Source organism: Anopheles coluzzii, chromosome 3 (genome assembly GCF_943734685.1).
Source record: "Anopheles coluzzii chromosome 3, AcolN3, whole genome shotgun sequence".
NCBI classification, from domain to species: domain Eukaryota; kingdom Metazoa; phylum Arthropoda; class Insecta; order Diptera; family Culicidae; genus Anopheles; species Anopheles coluzzii.
This window is the reverse complement of record NC_064671.1, coordinates 1,069,336-1,089,364: the sequence shown is the minus strand read 5'-3', so window position 1 is coordinate 1,089,364 and position 20,029 is coordinate 1,069,336. Positions and strand designations below refer to the sequence as shown.

Genomic DNA, 20,029 nt, shown 5'->3' with positions numbered 1-20,029 from the left:
TTGCGCTGCCCAATTAGGTGAATAAGTAATGTCATTATGCACTCAAAATGTTTACACTGGGCAGAGCATTTTTATCTGACATACATGTATATTTAATTTTCCACCTTTTTTTTCGTTCGACGGGGTGGTTTTCATACAAGTTTCATCTGGAAAGCGGTACGGGAAGGATGTCAGCGTGGATGATTCTTTCGTGGCACGGTGGTACGGAGAACGCTCAGAGAGAGAGATGCACACAGTAAATATAGCAGAGCACCGTTGGATGGTTGGCTGGATGATGGAAAAATCGATGGCAATTAAATAATTGAACGAATTGCTTTCTCGAATGCAAATTATCGTGACCATCTGCTGCGATTGTCGATGGTGGAGGTAGTTGAAGTAATAGTGAAGAAAGAGCAAAAAAAAACCCCCACCGTTTGCAATACGGCAATACGTTCACGGGGCATCATGGCATAAATTTTTGGAACCGGTCACCGGGTTTTGCCAGCATCACCAGCAGCCCAAAAGTAATCGATAGTTGGTCCTTGGGCTGGGGCAGTAAATTGTACTCTTACTGCGCTTCCCCGCGTTTCGGTTGACAGGTGATGTCTGTGGGAAGTGAAATGTTTGGTTCGGAAAATCGAGCCCGACATGTACGAAATGCATTCGTGACAGCAGGGGGTCAACAACGGCGCTGGAGGATGTTTGACGCCGGAAGGATGAAAGCGATCCCCATGGTGATAGTAACCGATAGCCCGGTGGATGTGTTCCGTAAGAGGAAGATGGTGGAAACGTTACTTTGGCACTAGTTCCGAGTCCTGGTCGGAGGATTTGTCCAATCTGTTTCCGTACGATGGCTTAGAATGGTCAAAACAGCAAACAGATTGTGGACTGTGCTGATGAGTTCGAATGGAGATGAAATCATCTATAAATGGATTTGAATTTAAATTAACGATGACATTGGCAGTGTCGCTTTGAAATCGTAGCCAGTGACAATTTTGCAATGCATGACAAAGAAAGAAAAAGGGGGAAAATACCTTAAAAGTAGTAGATTTGGCTTTTCAGTCAATTAATTAACTCCGCCTTTGCAAAAGTTTGGAAACTACATCATGGGTAACTAAAATCCATTATCCTAACGAGAACTGAAAGTTGGTTCACAGTTTTAGAGCGATAAATTTATAATAATCATTTGCCAAAAGAGTGTTCCCAGAATTTTCGCCTCCCAAAACGCTGTCAGGCAGATAACTCCACAGCTTCCAACCCAACTTTGTGAAAGCTTCAAACGCTGGGCCGAAGTTAATCCAAACGAGCTGCACACTTCAAACCGCTCGATAGGACGTCACGTCACAAACAGGCCCCGGCACAGTACGGTTGCACAACAACAAAGCGCACGCAAGCATGGGCACTAAAGTTGATAGTTTGTTTGAAACTACCTGCAACAACAGCAGCAGCATGAACTAACCAACCGAGCGACCAAATGTTGAGAATTTCGTGTCGTACCTTCGCCGTCGTTCCGGACTAATCAGCGTAGTGGCCGCGATTTGTTGGAACGCGCTGCGGCGAGTGTTCCCACAGATTCTCGGGAATCCGCGGCAACCACACGTCAAGCAGTGTACAGGTGCATGACCACGCGGCACCACACACCCGAGCGTCTGCTTTATTCGATCGCAGGCCAAAGCGTATGATCCTCGCTAACCACAATCGACCGAATGTCGTCACTTGCGCTTGGTTCGGTCCCTTCTTGCCTCTGCTGGGCGCAATGCTAACAGTTCGAATTTGACTGTACAATGCATCGTTTAATTGAGTTTGGAGTTGTGCAACCGAAAGCGACTGCAGGCAACAACCGGGCGAAAGCTTTTCGTCGCGTTTTATTTGACTTTAAATTTGGGTCATCAAAGCGCACGGTAGATGCCTGCGTGAAGTCTGACGGAATCAAGCGCAAAAGGGCGCAATGTGTAGCGTATGGGAAGCGAGAACGTGTCATCTGGGAAGCTAACGAATGTTGGGGAGCTGCTTTTAATTCACCTTCCACAAATAATCTACAGGATAAACGGGACCGATTGCAAGGTCAGTTGGCGACACAGGCAGCTCGAGAAGGCTGCACATATTATTAAAAAGATGCTGCGAAGAGGACGAATAATTGGATGTATTTAAACAATGATAACTAGTCTTCAAATCTTCATGAATCCGCTTAAAAAGCTGAAGGCTTACGAATATATTTACCTAGAAAGGTTTCATGGATTAAGAAAGCCTCTCAAAGTGTTATGTATTCAAATGTATTGATTCTAATGAATATCTGCAATTTAATGTATCCTCCTATCGAAATGCATCTTTTTCGAGAGTCCACCGCTGACCTGCCCAACTACAGCATATGAATGCTGCCCAATGGTGCATTTCGGAAGGCGTTAGTGGCACCTACTTACGTCCGTATCTATTTGCAAACGGTCGGCTTTGTGGGTGGCCTCTTTAACTTTCGAAGCATTCGGCAGAAGGCCAGCAATTCCATTCCAAAACTTCTTATGATGATGATGCCGCCAGTAGCGTACGTAATGGCATTTGCCACCAACGGTCAGGCCAAAAAATGTGTTCCTCGTGGTGGTGGCTCACCGGCCAATAGCGCGTTGCCTTTTGTTAGTGAGCCTGGTGTTGGTAGTAAAAGTGATTATACTGGCAATAGTAGTGGTGGTAGTAGTAGTAGTAGTAGTAGTATCAGTAGCAGCGGTAGTAAAATTATTTTTGTCCTAGTTTCGAGTAAATTTCGAGAAGCTAGCAATCGTATTGTAGTTTTGTTGTCCTTACAATTGTTGGTAGAGTATCTTTCGAGAGAGTGTATGACGGAGAGAGAGAGAGAGAGACAGACATGCGATTGCTCAGAAGAGAAGAATCATAAGGGAAGGAGAAAAGGATATTGATTCCCCTTGCGGGAGATTTGAGCTACACAACTCAGCTGAGTTCCCAGTATGTTGTGAGCTCCAAAGAGCTACGAAATGTATCCCTTCCTATGATGTTTGAGTTCTTATATTGTAATAGCAGTTAAAAACAATGAACAATTAATTGAACTATCGCGGTGAATATACCAAATATCTCTGAGTGACATAAATCCAATAACAGTGCAAACAATTCTTTGAAAGTCTTTGAAATCTACTGTGGTTCCTTTAGAGTTATGTGTACATTTAGATGTGGGATTACCTTTTTTATACATGACGCAAATGATGTGGTTTTGTATACATGAAAAGTTGTTTATTGGTTTACGTTTAAATGAGACGTAAATTGCAACATACACTGTCATAGAAATGCGGCAAGATGAGGCATAAGTAAGTTGCGGTAGACTCATTCAGCGTGTGCAGTATTTCCTGTAAACAAGCTTACAAGTAACAGAATCAATAAGATTAGATCTTTCTACGCTGAATACATTACATTCCAAAGAAAATATCCCTTCATCTTGTAAACCAACCTAAACGACAAGCAGCGACATCAGCAACGGTAAATTGTTTATGAAAAATTCACTTTGACAGGTAGCGGAAAATTACCCCCCGCACACTGCCACGACATTCGCCCCGGGGAAATCCGCTTTCCCCATTTCCAGCTGATTGCACGCTGACGGATCCCAGTGCCGACGGGTCGACGGGTGGGGAAGGCGAAGCGAGTGTGCGAGGGGGAAAGGCGGTTTGTTTTGGTATCCGTTTTCCCGGCTTTTCTCTGCCCTGCCACACGGAACGGGCACGGTTGCGGGATTTTGACAGCTCTCGGGCCAAACAGTGAAGCTCGGACGCAGCCGCGCTACATTTGACGGTTGTGGCGCATGTCAGATGCAAACTATTTTCATCCATGGTCCTTCATCCAATACAAACCACTTTTTTCCCCACGGACGCAAGGAAAAGGTTACTCCAACGGGGTTTGGTGAATTGCGTGTGTGTTTTAGGGAATGATAGGATGTTTAGGAAGGAAAAGTTTGATTATTCAGAGAAGCTGTGTGCGGTAGGTTAGTGGAAAACGTGAGCGAAATGAGTCTTCGCACCATTCCAAAGCAGCAGCATCTGAAGTAGTGTGCTGAAGGGCCCGTAAACGAACGAAGCGTCTTCCCAGGTTGGCCTAAAAAAAGGGACAAAAAACGAAGGAACAGTAGCAATCGTTTAGCGACGAACGGATCGATAGTGCAAAAACGCTGTTGATAGTAGGTCCAGGCATCACAGCAGCATTATCGAGAAGATACTCATTGCAGGTGTTGCCCAAGGCGCGCAACGACCACTTCAATATGGTAGCCAGCCAGGCCCTACTTGGGGGCTCGTTTCCATATGCGTGAACAGTAACGGGAGCACCCGCTGTGAAGCACATTCCGTTGTAGTAAACTGAACGTAAAAAAGACTGACTGTGGAAGAGTAGGAAAAGCGAGTGCGTTTTTGTACGGTGCGACATCCACGGTGCTATCAGTGCAACAAAAAAAGAAGAAGTAACACAATCCCCATTCCAACCATGTCGGTGCAGGTGAGTACGAAAGGGAGGAAGGGCTTCCAGAAACGGCAGCACACAAACATTGTGAGCTAAATGATTACCAACCCGATGCAAACGAGTGGATACAAAAAACGTACGATAAGATAAACCAAACGCCATGAGTGGGTTAATGTGTCTGAATCAGCTTTAAACGGTAGCGAGAATGGGGTTTTTCGGTGGGGAAGTTTACATGCTTCGGGAAGGGAGAATTGAGCGTCCCTCGATACAATATGGTTACCAGGTTGGGTATTGTGTATTTTGCGGTACTGCTGCACGTTCCTTCAATTAGTGTGGAGCTGCAGCAGCAACAACAACATGGGGACATCTCTCTCAGTCCCACTTACATGACCATTTGCATCACATTTCACATAGAAGCGCTATTTGTCATAGTGGGATTCCGCGAAGCTAAAGTACTCTTAACTTTGTTGTATAAATTAAGACATTTTTATCAACGATACAATTTAAGTCGATTGTAAATTGAATGCAATAATTCACTCAACAAGCGTACTCGAGTGCACCAGAGCGTATCTTTCCTCCCGGGTGGGCCTTTGCTGTTGTTGAACTTCGCGAACTGCCCCGAGAATCCATACGGAAGCAATAAATTGTTCCCTCTTAATTATCTAGCTCTGAGGGGCGTAAAACCTTTCAAGACACGTGCAAGAATCGGTTTACAGTGAGATGTATTTACATCCTCCCCATACTGCCGTTGCCTGTAAAAACCGCAACATTCTCGCTAATCGCAGCGAGCAACGGGGTTTGCTGTGGTAGTATGTGGATAAAGAAACTATTACCACTACTAGCGTCTTTCTCTAATAAGCCACAGGCAGGGTTCTATTTTGGGGAACGCTGGGAGTGGTTTTATGAATGAGCGGAGCGATAACGTGCCCTCCCAATGGCCTACTCTCACCTCAAATGCTGATTTGAAAAGACAAATTGGCGGGCCGCAGCTAAGCCGTGTGTTGTGCCGTTGTGCGCAAGCGTAATCGCATTGCGAAGTGGCAGCCAGGCAGGCAGGCGGCCATTGTCGGGTCCGGGTTGTTGGAGTTGGAGCTGATAGAGGTGATTGTTTACATGATCGCACACACTCGCACGCGCGCGCTCGCTTGCGTTTGCTCTTGCGCGGTTTTTGGCGTGGCTGAGCGAACGCAAAGATCGCGAAACATGTGAAACACAGTTAGACGTTGATCGTGAGCGCGATGAGAAGTAGCAGCCGCAGCAGCAGCAGCAGCAGTAGCAACAATTCGTGTCAGTTTGATTAGAGGCAGACTCTGGCAGGCCCGGGAATATCGCGTACTTGCGGTGTCGGCCGAGTAGTTGTATCGAATTGAGGCGCTATAGTAGTGCTGGGTGAATCGGGGCGGCACAATACGCAAACAAATTGCGACGCAAACGAAATCGATTGTGTTAATTGTCGGGAGTTTGTTGGCTGGTAGAAAATAAACTTTACGAATGTCGAATGTTGGGTCTGTTCGGTGATCTTTTGACAGATGACGAGATATAAGCAGGCACAGTTCGCTGACGAGGACAGCAGCAGCATCGGCTCGATACAGATCAACGAGACGACGCGCAGCCCTACGATGCACATCCGCTACCATGCCGCCCGGGGATCCTCGCTTTGGAACGCTCGGAGCAAGCTGGAGAAGGTGTTGCTGTCGCTGCTGGCGCTCTCTATCATACTGATTGTGGTGCTGAGCAGTTTGCTGGCGAGCGATACAACGCGTATTCTTCATGTGCGTCCTCACGTTGGTTCGGGTAAGCATCAGTAGCAGCCAGTAAGTGTAGTGCTAGTTTGTCTAATGTTCTCAAAATATCTTACCATGCCTCTCCAGATCCGTTCGGGGTGGACGAACAGTTGCCCTGCCTGAATCAACACTGCATCTTTGCGGCGAGTGAGATACTGCACTCGATCGACTGGAGTGTGGATCCGTGCGACGATTTCTACGCCTTCTCCTGCAACCAGTGGATCCGCAACAATCCCATCCCGGAGGGTAAATCAATGTGGGGCCTGTTTGGGAAGCTGGAGCAGCAGAATCAGCTGGTGCTGAAGAACGCTCTCGAACGGCCACTGGCGGAGTTTAAGTCGAAGGCGGAAAAGAAGGCCAAACTGTACTACCAATCGTGTCTAGATGAGGACGAAACGATGGAGAAGCTCGGCGCGGAACCGTTGCAGAAGCTGTTGCGCCAGATCGGTGGCTGGAACGTGACGGCCAACGCGAGCGGCTTTGACGTGCAGCGGTGGTCCCTGCAGCGAACGCTTCAAACGCTGCAGATACGCTACAACATGGGCGGACTGTTCGGGTGGGCTGTGGGCGAGGATGATCGCAACTCTAGCAAGCATATCATACAGGTTGGAGAGCAGAGCTGCAAATGGTACCAGTGAGAAGTAATGGTAACTACGTACAATAATATTTACAGATCGATCAAGGTGGATTGACACTTCCATCGCGGGATAACTATCTAAACAAAACGGCCAACGCCAAGATTCTGACCGCCTATCTGGAGTACATGACGAAGGTGTCGGTGCTGCTCGGGGCGGACGAAACGGACGCACGGCGTCAGATGCTTGAGGTGATCGAGTTTGAGACGCGTCTGGCCAACATTACCACCCCGCAGGATATGCGCCGGGACGAGGAGACACTGTACCATCCGATGACGTTGGCGATGCTGCAGGAGAAGGCCCCATTCATCAACTGGCAGGAGCATTTTGAGGAAGCGTTCCGACTGGTACGTCGCAAGATCACCGAGAAGGAGCGCGTCGTCGTGTACGCTCCGGAGTACCTCGAGAAGCTGAACATCTTGATGAAGGAATACACCTCAACGGATGAGAAGAAGATGTAGGTGAAGATCTGGACAAGAGGATTTTATTATGTCTCACACATTGTGTTTTCTCCATTTCAGCATTCTCAACAACTATCTCGTGTGGCAAACGGTACGAACGCTGACCGCCTGCCTGTCTAAGGCATTCCGTGATGCGTACAAGGGTCTCCGAAAGGCACTGATGGGTTCGGACGGAGGTGAAGAGCTCTGGCGGTACTGTGTGTCGGACACGAGCAATGTGCTCGGTTTCGCTGTCGGTGCCATGTTTGTGCGGGACGTGTTTCACGGTGATTCCAAACCGCAAGCCGAAGAAATGATCAACCAGGTGCGGGATGCATTCAAGGAAAACTTCAAGAACCTGGGCTGGATGGATGCGGAGACACGCCGACTGGCGGTGGAGAAGGCCGATGCGATTAGCGATATGATTGGCTTCCCGGACTACATCCTCTACCCGGAGGAGTTGGATCGCAAGTATCAGGATTTGAACATCGACCCAAAGACCTACTTCGACAACAACATCAACTACAACATTTACAGCTTGAAAAAGAACCTGGAAAAGCTCGATCAACCCGTGAACAAGACAAAGTGGGGCATGACACCGCCCACGGTGAACGCGTACTATACGCCCACGAAGAACCAGATCGTCTTCCCGGCGGGCATTCTGCAGAACCCGTTCTTCGACATCAAGAACTCGAAAAGCTTAAACTACGGTGCAATGGGTGTGGTGATGGGGCACGAGCTGACGCACGCGTTCGATGACCAGGGTCGGGAGTATGACAAGTACGGCAATCTGCATCAGTGGTGGAACAATCAGACGATCGAGCGGTTCAAGAATCAAACGGAGTGCTTCAACCAACAGTACAGTGCCTACCGAATCAATGGCAAAACGATCAACGGCAAGCAGACGATGGGCGAGAACATTGCCGACAATGGTGGCCTGAAGGCGGCCTTCCACGCGTACATAAACAACGAGAAGAACAGCTACACGGACACGGACACGCTACCCCTGCCGGGTGTAAACATGACCCACCGGCAGTTGTTCTTCGTGTCATTCGCGCAGGTCTGGTGTTCGGCCGTGACAGACGAGACGACCACGCTGCAGATCGAGAAGGATTCCCACTCGCCGCCCAAGTATCGCGTGATAGGGCCGCTTTCGAATCTGAAAGAGTTCTCCGACACGTTCCACTGTCCCCTCGGTACGGGCATGAATCCGATCGACAAGTGTGTGGTATGGTAGAGTGTGCGGTGGGAGAACTACAACTGCAACTGGACGAGCATGGTGGTACAAATGTGTTTACGTTCTGCAGAAGGTTTATTTTTCTCATTTAGATCGTGTTTTCATTTGTGCACACTCGGTGGGCGATTTTTGTGACAGTGTTCATATATCAATTCAACGTGGCCAAATGAAGAAAACAAAGTGAAAGAACACAAACAGCACACGCACAGGTAACAGGCCTGAAACGTTCCTGGAACAGCGGGCAGCGGGGCAATCCAATTAGAGAGCATTGCGAGTAAGATTTCTAAGTCAAAGACAGCAACCAAAAACTAAGTATGTAAGACACAAAAACGGACAAACTGAAAGTATATCTATTTTATTACTAACTTTTTCTACTGCTCGCTATGGGCGGCGATCGTGCGAACGAGCGGATCGCCCGGGGCCGAGGGAATGGGTGTTTGAAGGCATTTTACTTTAGTATTTTCCTCAATTTTCTCGCATCAGAAACATACACACAAACTGCGTAAGAGTAACAAATCCACGTTTATAGTGTACGAAAACGTTTATAATTGTGATTGTATCTTAAAATGAGGGTAGCACATTGGCTAAGCAGGGAGACGCACTATTCGTCTAGCAGTGTCTATCGAATAGGAAAGGAGGGAGGGATAGTATGAGCGCCAGCACGATGGCTGTCAATGATGTGGTGAATACTGCGGTAACAGTTATAACAGGAAAGGTAAGAAGCGACGTGAATTCCTACTCGACGACAGCATGGACATGTACGTTTGATGCGGGAATCAACAACAAATGAAATAAAACTTATCCTAGATTGTACAACTGTTCAAAATTCTCCGTACTTTTTTGCTGGGATATTCGGTTACAGCCCATTGTCGTTATCCGAAGATGATGACCCCAGCCAGACAATCCGCTCGATCCAGCCAAGAAACGGTGCTACCTTGATGAAGCGTATCGTCGTACAGGTTCGCTCGACAACAATGCCGACCAATCGATCGGACCGACCACCGTCCGGGTTCTGCTGCATCACCAAGGGCGCCAGCAGCTCGTCGTAGCAGCGACTCGCTTGGGTTGTGCTGCTCCGGCCACTGGAAGTCGGTCGGACCGTCATCTCCGACGACTCGATCGATTTGTCACCGGACGAGACGTTCACGGCCGAGTAGAGCAAGATGTTCGGGAGGGTCTCACTTTCGGCACCTTCGACCCCCGTCCAGAGACACACAAACTGACAGGTGGACAGACTGTGAGAAATATCGTTTCAATTTTCAACAACACAATGGAAAACAAATCAATTCCAAACGATTGACGACGATAGCATAGGGGGAAACACTTCGAGAGCGCAGGATACTTACGACACTGCCCGTTCCAGTTCGATTAGGGCGATATTGCTTTGGTGTGTCCGCTCTTCCCGCAGATCGTCCTCCGTTGTAGACTCGGATGGAGGATTGTTGATAAAATTCGGGTGATGATGGAATCTCTTTACACTACAGGCCATTGCCTGGCCGGCAAACTCTAGCATAATGAATTGTTTTGGCAGGGCTGGAACATTTTTCCCCAGATTCACCGTGAGTGTCCCCAGGTCGTTTGTGATTTATTTGAAATGGTTCGATTTATTATGTTGCGGCCGGTGTGTCCGGTAGGCCCGAGAATCATACATCATGATGGAGCATTGAGAAGAATTCATTCTTACCTGTGCTATGGTGGCAGCTAGCCGGTGCCAGAAGAAACCGCTCACTTATCAGAACGCCGTAGCAATCAATCACTAGCCGAGCGTAACGGGGCGAACTTCCAGCGACGCGGATCGGCCGGACGACTGGAGCCAAGTATGATACGTCTTCTTGCTTTGGGCATTGGTCGCGGTACGATTGACACACTGGTGGAAGGAAAATGGGATTTAATTAACAGCTTGATCGGAAGATTCAATAGAATCTCGGAGGTCTTTTACTAGTGTCACTAATCCTTGGTAATGCGCTGTTGGGCATTTCACGATGTGTGTCTAGCTGTACAGCTTCCACAGCAGCTACAGATTCAATCCAATCCAGGTACATCGGAATGCTGATGAATCCAGCCAGGCTTTTCGTATCACAACGGAATGGTGTTTGGCCGTCGGTGTGCTCTCTAACTCCCGTAAAAGCCACTATACCAAAGGCTGTCCAACTACCGTTAACATTGGCAGCAAATGCTCCTCCACTATCACCATTACAGACGTTCGTACCTGTGCGAAGTCATAAATGTCGTATTTTAGCTACTTTAAGCTTTATATGACACGGATCAGATGATGTATTAGTAATATAGTTGAAGCTTACCATTTTCCCACCCTGCACAGAACATCCCATCGTATAGGACAGGACCGAATAGTGTGGAATCACTTTGAAGACAGCTTAAATAGCTCACAATAGGCATTGTAGCCGATCGAAGTGTTCTAGCAGGGGAATCATCCTCCACCAACCCCCAACCAGACACAGTTCCCGTCCGAACTCCCTTGAGAGCATCCGGGTCCCGTGGCAAACAAATCGGCTGTACAAAGTCCCCGAACTCTACGATGGTTCGAAGCATCAGCAGGGCAAGGTCATGGCGCGGTGAGCCTGTCGTGAAGTTTCCGTGCCGATGAATCCGTCCTACCCGATGCTCTTGGGAGTGGCGGGCGAGCGTGAGCAGATCGTACAGACCCACGCGGACGGTCAGCTCATCGGCCGCTAGCTGATAGCCGCTCGGTGCTGTGACGCAATGGGCCGCTGTAATTACCACCCGTTCACCCACGATGAAACCGCCGCAAGCGTACGAAATCGTAAGAGGCTGCTCCGTCCGGTACAGTGCCACATGCCACGGAAACTGACCGGGCCAACTAGACCGACCGTAGGTGATGGTACCCGGGGCAGCAATAGGTCGCTGGCCACAGAGGACGTTCGTGGTGGTGATCGAATCGATTTGCCAATGGATGGCAAGTGCCAGTAGCACCAGTTGCAATGCGCTGGCCTTCCACATGATGGGTGCTGTTTGACTGACAGTTGAGGTGAAGGTTTCCGTACAGGGATCGGGAAGGCTTATCGATCTCCGATCGCAGCAGGCTCATCTACGCAATCACGCATTTTTGCGCAAATGGGAAAGTCGTAAAGTAACCTAATGACTGAATGATTTTATTGAAGCTGTGATTTGATGATAATTGGAGGATATTGAAAAGGGGAAGCTCAAGCAATGGAATAAAAGATACAATATTTTGCACAAGGATTCTTCATTCCGGTGTAATTATTCATTGTACCGTATCTTTCATTGTGGGGTCACAGCTTAAAAGGTCAGCACAACGGCAATAGAGCTGGAAAACGTTACAGCCTTCCAAACTAACGATCAATTTCGTCTTGCATCTACTACTGTTACGGAACTATTACGAAAAGCTCCGGAACTACTGGTTGTTTCCTTTCCACCCCTGAAGGATTTGACGCTGGAATGCTTGAACGCATTGCTGTGTGACTTACCACCCATCATCCATCCCGTCACCGAAGCGAAGGCAAATAAATTTGTTTACCGATTCCCAATCCCCAACCTGACAGGGTGTGTTAGCGTGTCCGGTAGGTCCGGCGGTGAGCCGATTCGGTTCGGTAGCTTTCTCACGTTTTTGCTGATAAAACCGCCCGGTGACCAGACACGGTTCGGTTTGGGAAGGAAGAAAGCTCCCCGGGGCAGTGATTGGGCTTGTGGAAGAATTTTCACCATCTCCCTTCCAGGCCATACCTCACTGAACACGAAGTTGGAATCTGGAACGTGTAATGGAACGTGCAACAATTTGTTGCCCGGTCGGTGGGTGGATCGGAATTTACGGGTAAGATGAGAACGGCGGTAGAACTGTGCTTCTGGCGTTTTTTCACCTTTTCATTCGTTTTGCTACCGTAAAAGGATCTGGTACTGCCGTGCATTCCGATTCGAGTGCCAGGGAAAGTGGAAAACCGGAGCGATTGGCAGTTCCTGGACGTTCATGGTACCCTTAAAAAAGCGTATCGATGAGAACTCGTCTACCGGGATTTCGAGCGACTTCTTGAGCTTGAGCTATCGTTGAAGCTCTTCCTCTTCATTAGACTGACGAAGGTAACGAATATGTTATGGTTTGCCAGTTTGCCCGTACCGATCCTTACAGCGTTGCAATCGTTTGCTTTTTACAGTAAAAAGGAGCGCTAAAGCACACACATCATTGAAATGGGAGGCACGCTTCAACATTGGTTGGAAACACCGGTCTCCCTGAAGTGTAGAAAAAACTTTCCCCATGATACGTGGCTTTGTGAAGGTGGTTGGATTGTGCAGCTGCTTCTGCAGCGCAACGAGATTGCAACCGAAATCAAGTGCAGTGGAGTGATGTGCGCGGAAATGCTAGACAAAGCCGTACGTAGGGATTATCTATCAATTTCAAATTTAACTAACGAACAGCGTGCAATCAATAGTTGCTTTCGATTCGATTTATTTTCACAGTTGTTATCGCACCGTCGGTTGGGTTGGCTTTCGACTTCGGGCCCGTGGTTGTGGTGCTGGCAATGGACAAAGAACGATGCGGGATGTTGTAACGCCAGCTCATGCGTCACAGCAGGTTGTTAGTGCGATAATGTTTGACAAGCAGGCGGATTCGAACGGAGCATCACATGGGTTCGTTGTTTAATTAGTGTTTGTATGACGAGAAGAACTTTGGAGTTTAAAATAATGGGATGAGAAGAGAGATCATGATAGTATTCATCAAATTCAGTTTACCTTTAACTAAATTTAATAAAACAAATCTTTCCGTTGTTTTCGAATGGATGGTAATAAATTACGACCTAAACATGTTCGCCTCAGGGACCTCTCCTTGTACCAAAAAAAGCGCCCCTTACCTACCGCAGAGAAGTTGACAATAATTTTGAAAAATCGCCCCAAGAGCCGCTTTAATGTTTCTCTTAATTCGTGTTTCTTGCACCAGACACGAACAACCCCGTCCAGAAGAAATATATCCTCCAGCCAAGTCTATTACATTGTTGTGTTGTGCGTTGTGGAGTGGTGTTTGCTTTACGCGAACAAAGCAGAAAAGAAAACGTCTATTCCAGCTGACTCGCTTGCATCACCTCACGCTGTCACGGTCAATGTTAACGACTGCCAGTTTACAAGAGGGCGGCATTGTTGTGGTGTAAATTTTATCGAAAATCATATCGATTCCAACGCTCGGCTCGGTAGAGCATCGGCAGCAGAGGCAGAACGGAGAGAGAGAGAGAGAGTGATTTTGCTTGATGGTTTCCCATTAGCATCGAAAATTGCACCTTTCCGGCAGACCGAAACGGTAGCCTCGATGATGAATTGCTCGCGCAGGAACTGAACTTTAGCGTGACAGGCGACGGGCAACAGTCTTCTTATGACGTGTACAAGAACCCATTAAAATTGGAGAATAGGGAGGGTAGAAGATAAGCAAAGCGGACGCGCTTGTGTACGCTCTTGCATGTGTTTTTACGCTCTTGTAGAACGAATTTCGGCACCTACAAGATCCCGTGCCGATGCCGTGAATGCGATCGATGCCAGCCAGTGCAAAAGCAAGATAAGAAGTATAAATTATAGCGCCAGCTTTTCGGTTGCACTTTTGTGCATAGTGCGTCGAGCGTTCCGCCCTGCAGGGGTTCGGTGGCGAATGGTCAGGATGGGCTGAGCAGGGATATGGGAGTGTGGGAAGGAAATTCATCATCTGATCGATTACATGCCGACAATGAGCGATCGCTGGTGTAGACGAATGAAAAAAGGGTGTACAATACTGCACCATGGGCGAGTTGTATTACTTTCAGATGGATATAACTTTTAATTGAAAGTATAGTATATTATTAAAAAGGTAGGGCTTGGGCATCTCGCCCTCAATTGAGATCGTTTGATGCACTGCGAAGAAAACTGGAAACAAAACATTGTTCAGCAAGTTCTACTAAAGCTTCACCCTTAGCACAAGTTGCAGGATTTTTGCCCACCGTGCACCGTGGAGAGAAGCCAACGCGCAGATGGCCTTTCCCTCGCCCGATAGTGGGCCGCGGAAAGTTTTGTTTACTGTTTTTTATCATGTTAATTTCCGTGGCATGCTTTAATGAGTCTATTAGCATAATATCGTGCCGACATCATAAATTGCACCCGGAATGAGCCAATAGGGGGTGCCTGTCTTCATACCCCGTCCTGGCACCGGGTTAGCTTCGCGTTCCGATGGATTTTGCCGGCGGTCATAAGGTCAGCAAGAGTGATAAAGAAACAGAGAGAGAGAGAGAGAGGGAACAGCAAGAGAACAACAGTTGTGTGCGAGGGTGCTTGCGCTAATGTAGTTGTATTTCTCTTGTCGGTTGCGTCTCGGATGCAGTTTTGTGGCCTGTTGCATCGTGTGCTCGCGTTCCAGTGGAGCAAGAGCGTTGTTTTTCAGCGTGGAATTACACCCAATTTAGCTTCTTTTTTCCATCGACGGTGCATGATGCTTTAGTTTGGATATCCACGAGCACACTCACACAAAACGATCCGGATGGACAGGTTTTGACGGGAATTTTAATAACGGTCATAAATATGTCACGTCAAAACACAGATTTCGACACACGCGGGTGGTAGGAAGAGGACACGAGAAAGGAAAACGAATCTAAAGAACTGAAAAAAGACGTCTGCCCTCCTTTCAACGAGATCTTTCCGCGACCGGTTAAGCGTTTGGAATGTTTGGACGAACGGTTTCGGTTCCGCTCGGTGCATCGCCGGTGCAAGTTTGAGGGCAATTGGAAGGAAACGGAGCAGTATCAATCAATCTCGTGTGCGATACAACTCGCGGGGCTAATAAAGCTATAATTTTCTCAGCCTCTCGTTTAGAGAAGATGCGTTACGGCCGGCAAAGGATTAGAAAGCGGATGCGGAAATTATGATGAGCTATTTTTGATGAGTGATTGGTTAAAATTAAAGAGCAAAGAGAAGCACAAACAAGGGTGATGCGAGTTATTTAACATAACATTCTCTTGAGCTAGTCGATCAATTTTGGTGAAACATCTTTATCCCAGGCTTAATGATGCTTAGCTGAACATACGAATAAATCTTCCACTTTTGACACAATTGCATTAAGCCTGAAATAAACCAAATTTATTCCACCTGCATGTAGACCTTCCTCGTCCTTTCAACCCTATTTCCGTTCGTTGCAGCTAAAGTGCAATTGCTCGATCACATTCCTGCCCATTTTCCCACCATCGCTTATTTAAATATGCAAACAACAAATCGAGAGTAGTTAATTTCGTGAAAATTACCAAACATTTTAGTCGGCAACAATGGTCAAAGCACGATCCCTGCGAAAAGAGCTCTGCGCTACCTTGCACTTGCTCGTTATTCCCAATTCCCACCTGCCAAGCACTCCAACCGAAATCACCTGGTTTGTGGAAGTTGGCAAGGGATTAGCGAATGGTCAGTGGGATGTTATGTCGTCATCTGCTACGAGGATAAAAGGTGCAAAAGTAGCTCTGGCGTTGGTCGCTCACTTCCGGTCGCTCGGGCTGAAACTCGTTGACCTCGTTGATTAACCCGGGAACCCTTTTTCCACCCGGTTTCGGGACCTCACCTCACGCAGTTTAGCCGGAAGGTTTCATGGGCAATAATTGGTACGGTTTTTGGGGATGGGGTAGGATACCCAAAACCGAAACCTCATCCGGCGAGGAGTTGCTTCCGCTTTTCTGTGCGTTCTGCGGGGCCATTTGCGCTTCTCTGTGTGTGTGTCCATTTGGGATTGCATTGAAGAACGGTCGAACGGACGGAGGCTGATTGTTATTTTTTACCCTCTTCCTCTTACCCTCACCCTTGCCATCCACCCGAAAAGGGACCGTGGGGCACGGGAGAATCGGAAGCTAGAAATCGGGACGGTGAACAGATAGGCACCCGATGGCACACGAACCAAACCACATTCAATCCATTAAACGATGCTTCATGACGTCGAGGTTTATCGTGCGGTTTGTTCGGTTTGCATCCGCTCCGAGCTGATGGGGGAAGGGCTGTGTTTTTGATTCCATGCTCCTCCCTTTGGTGCCCGTTCCGATGCCCCCTAGCTGCGTGTATTATGACAACACGGTGACACGGTTGCATTGGTTTGCGGTCGAGAGGCGAACGTCAAAACAAATCGCCGTTTCTGTTTGTGATTTTGTGAAATGCACGTGCGTGTGGGTGGATGGGAGGTTTGGGTTAGGGGAGGCGAGTAAGGGTGGCTGCAAGTCAGATTGATCTGGCTTATCCATTTTTGTCACCACTCGACACGGAACGGCATTCGAACGCAAGGGATCGTAACGAAACGAACGACAAGCTGGTCGTTCGGTGTCGTACAGGGCGAGATTGAACGATGGAGCGTTGTTTGTGTTGTTTCTGTGTGAATTAGACAATTTATTTAAACTGGCGATACTCTTTTGCAGTGATGTGTTTTAGAACAAGAACACGTTACATATAGACACGACTGAACTGAATCGTTTTAATAATTTCGTCATCGTTCTTCTTATCTCAATCATCACAGGCATTAAAAACATTCCGTCAAATCCATCTCTCCATTCTGCCGAGGATTAGTTGTCGGATTGCAATCAAATCCTTTCACTACGCATAAACTGACCCACTTTTGCCCATATATTCTTCCCATCTGTCGTCACCCGGTGTCCTTTGGCCGATATGAAAGTGTGCCTATTCATTTCGTTTGGCATCCATTCCAAAACTAACGAACTCCAATGCTCGTACAGAAACACGGACAATCCAAATGTCCAATATTGGTACTACAAGCGTTCACCGCATCATCGTTCTATCTGTGTGTGTGTATGTTTTCTATACTTTTTTTTACTCACCAACATCCCAACGCTCATCGTACCAGCAGCGAAAGGAAATGTGTTTTTCATTTACCTCTCGAGGATGAATTTCCATTTTTACGCCCGCGTGCCGCCAAACTGGTCATCGTGACGGTAGCGTGGTGAATCGTTCAGAGTATCGCTTTCGCTTTGTTTTTTTGTTGGTGCTGTTGTTGTTGTGATCCTTTGCCCTTTTGCCACACACCACCCAGCAGTGGGTGGCAGGGCCGAAAAATAATAACAAAAAGCCGAAGCACACGGCAAACAACAGAAACGAACCGAACCGAACCGTCTGGTTTCCCGCGGGAAGAATAAATGCTTGTCATTATTTTTAATATCGGACCGAAAATTGAAATTTTCCTTCGATCAATCTTCGCCGGCAGGAGGGGGGGGGGGGGGGGGGTGGTGTGTGGATGGAGTGGGGTCGGGTGGATGGAAATGCGTGTGGGATTGAGACGTTGAAATGAATAAAAAACCTTCATCACGGTCGCCGGGTTCTCTCGCCGAGGGAGAGGTGGTGATGGTGATTTTTGGCGAGCACTTTCCAATGTTTCCGATCCCGAGAGCTGCCGGTCGAATTGTTTATGTGGGGTGGGTAGGGGTGAGAAATATGCAAAGAGCAGCATATTTGAGCCACTTAGAAGAAAACGGAAATAAAACTGCCCTTATAGACAAATCATCATCATCATCATCATCATGAGCGGCAGCAGCATCTTGGTGATGCAGTCGAGCGAAACGGCATTCGTGCTTGTAAACGGAAACGGCGAAAGGATTGAGATGAAAATTGGATAGCGATCGGATCGGACCGACCGGTAAAGGCGTGTTCTTATGGATCCGCCAAAATTAAGGATAAAGTCGTTACGCATCTTTGGCCTGTGTTAACCTGAGCTAGAGTGTGTTCGTCCTTCGGTCTATTTTTCGAAGTAGAATTTATGTTTCGAGGAAAAGGGCTTTAACAGTTGTTTGTGAAAAAAGAGAAGATAGACTTTCGAAAGGTACGTGGGAAGTAAAATCTATCTTTAGCAGTGCAATTTGGCGAGCATATTGTGTGAGAAAGATATCATCGAATCTTCCATTTACTTTTGCGATCTCATTCAGGCTAGATGTGGCGATAGGAAATATGTGCAAAATATGCGAAAACTAACAATCTATTTCATGTTCAACATGTTTCTATCTTCCATTCCATCGGTTGAAGAAGGCAATATGGTGATTAAAATCACTAACGTACTGGTAGCAAACCTTTTTGGAAGCAATGAATCGTAAATGTTCGCCATAAAGTATTACTTGAGCTGAGTTTTTCCTCAAATATGGTTCCCTGCACTCAAGTCAAACTTTAGGAAAGTTACTTCAGATGCAGCAGATGCACCAGCGGGCTGGAACACACTGGACCAGTCTGCTTGCCCCAGCACAGACACGTGCCACGTATCTTTCGTTCTAAAGCTTGCACTCACACACACAACACACACACACACAAACACTACAAAGAAAAACAACACGAACAACGATAAAACCTTAAAGCGTCTTTCTATGCACCCGCTCACTAACGCCCTTGATAATGATCCGGAAGTTTTTGTCACTGGGGTGGATCGGAACGGGGAACACAGGGGGGAGAGGGCGAAGTGTTTCTTGGACCAAAACCGTTGGGTTACAATGTTAGCACCATTGTTTGGAGCACTTTGGCAGATCGTAAAGTTTCCCCGTTTATTGCCAAATTGCTTGGTTGGAGGAGTTTGGTCTTCCTTTCCAAGGGGTTCGCTATTGTGATGCGAGTGTTAGTGTGTTAGTGTGCGTGTGTGTGTGTGATTTTGCAAATATTTTAGAGCGCTTCATCATTCTGAGTCACGTCCTTGTGAAATCATGTCTTTTGTAACACTTTCATCGTCAAGGTCGCTAGTGTTTGGTGTATGTAAGGCAAGAAATCATTGGAATCACATGAATATTCTATTGAATGTCCAAAATATTCTAAAGTGTGTAAGATGTCATTTCATTTGATATAGGAACACTTAATAAAATGTTAAACTTGGTGAAAGTATAATCAAATGCCTTTGAGCAATTATTTTGTTTCAAAAAGATAAAAGGAAAACCACAGAAATGCTCCAAACTCAGTCCTGGAAAAGGCTCAACAAAACGAAAGAACCTCCTGCAGAATGAAACCAGCATCAGCCCATCCTGCTTACGTCGACGAGCCCATGGCCCACACGCGGCATCGTTAACAATTACGATTACGTGTGTTATCATGCTATCTGTTTGGCTAATAAGATTAAATTTAATGTAATCTCACCTAATCCTTTTTTCTCCTGGGCCACATTCTCATCCACCTTTTCTCTCTCTCTCTCTCTCTCTCTTGTTATTTCATGTGTATGCGTTTGAGTGGCATCCTGATGAGATTCAAAGGGATGCAGATGGAACAGAGGAACAGGAAAGGTTCTAATTATTTTCTCCAGCCACAGCCTCGCCGGCGTGTTCTGCCACTGCCGACTTGCCGACGTCGACTTACGCGCGGAACAAACCGGCACGAATAACCGTGTGTCTGATTGTTCAACATGTCGGTGGCGATAAGTGGCTGGTTAGCTCGTAGGAAAATCCCTGTCCGTGGGTTTCCCTCTTTTGGGGAAGTTTCTTTGCGGCTGGTCATTTGATTGGCGTAAAGAATAAAGCAGCCCTACGGTCGGGGGACACACTTTCCGGAGGATAGCGTGTCAGA

The 20,029-nt window shown here is 47.3% G+C and overlaps 2 protein-coding genes across 3 annotated transcripts; one reads left to right on the top strand and one right to left on the bottom strand.

The window, feature by feature from the left end:
• Window positions 1–3,798: 3,798 nt before the first annotated feature.
• On the top strand, window positions 3,799–9,337 carry LOC120957236 (endothelin-converting enzyme homolog). Of its 2 annotated transcripts, none has more exons than XM_040379322.2 (5): window positions 3,799–4,461; window positions 5,955–6,219; window positions 6,297–6,814; window positions 6,883–7,301; window positions 7,366–9,337. In XM_040379322.2, the coding sequence occupies exons 1-5, from the start codon at window positions 4,450–4,452 to the stop codon at window positions 8,519–8,521; spliced, it is 2,370 nt and encodes a 789-aa protein (XP_040235256.1). In that variant the 5' UTR covers window positions 3,799–4,449; the 3' UTR covers window positions 8,522–9,337. The 2 variants fall into 2 exon arrangements, with proteins under 2 accessions (XP_040235256.1, XP_049464578.1); XM_049608621.1 differs by lacking the exon at window positions 3,799–4,461 and adding an exon at window positions 5,541–5,712.
• A 39-nt stretch (window positions 9,338–9,376) lies between these two features.
• LOC120957237 (polyserase-2-like) lies at window positions 9,377–11,680 on the bottom strand. Its single transcript, XM_040379324.2, has 5 exons — window positions 10,822–11,680; window positions 10,461–10,730; window positions 10,206–10,388; window positions 9,868–10,054; window positions 9,377–9,756 (listed from the first exon to the last, which is right to left on the bottom strand). The coding sequence occupies exons 1-5, from the start codon at window positions 11,498–11,500 to the stop codon at window positions 9,378–9,380; spliced, it is 1,698 nt and encodes a 565-aa protein (XP_040235258.2). The 5' UTR covers window positions 11,501–11,680; the 3' UTR covers window position 9,377.
• Window positions 11,681–20,029: the final 8,349 nt, after the last annotated feature.

Excerpts from the sequence above, each read along its gene's own strand:
- LOC120957237 (XM_040379324.2), bottom strand. The coding sequence starts at position 11,500 with ATGTGGAAGGCCAGCGCATTGCAACTGGTGCTACTGGCACTTGCCATC. Across the intron at positions 10,731-10,821 it reads CTGTGCAGGGTGGGAAAATG|GTACGAACGTCTGTAATGGT; the intron begins GTAAGCTTCAAC and ends GACTTCGCACAG. Across the intron at positions 9,757-9,867 it reads GAACTGGAACGGGCAGTGTC|TCTGTCCACCTGTCAGTTTG; the intron begins GTAAGTATCCTG and ends TATTTCTCACAG.
- LOC120957236 (XM_040379322.2), top strand. Across the intron at positions 6,220-6,296 it reads GCGTCCTCACGTTGGTTCGG|ATCCGTTCGGGGTGGACGAA; the intron begins GTAAGCATCAGT and ends ATGCCTCTCCAG. Across the intron at positions 7,302-7,365 it reads TCAACGGATGAGAAGAAGAT|CATTCTCAACAACTATCTCG; the intron begins GTAGGTGAAGAT and ends TCTCCATTTCAG.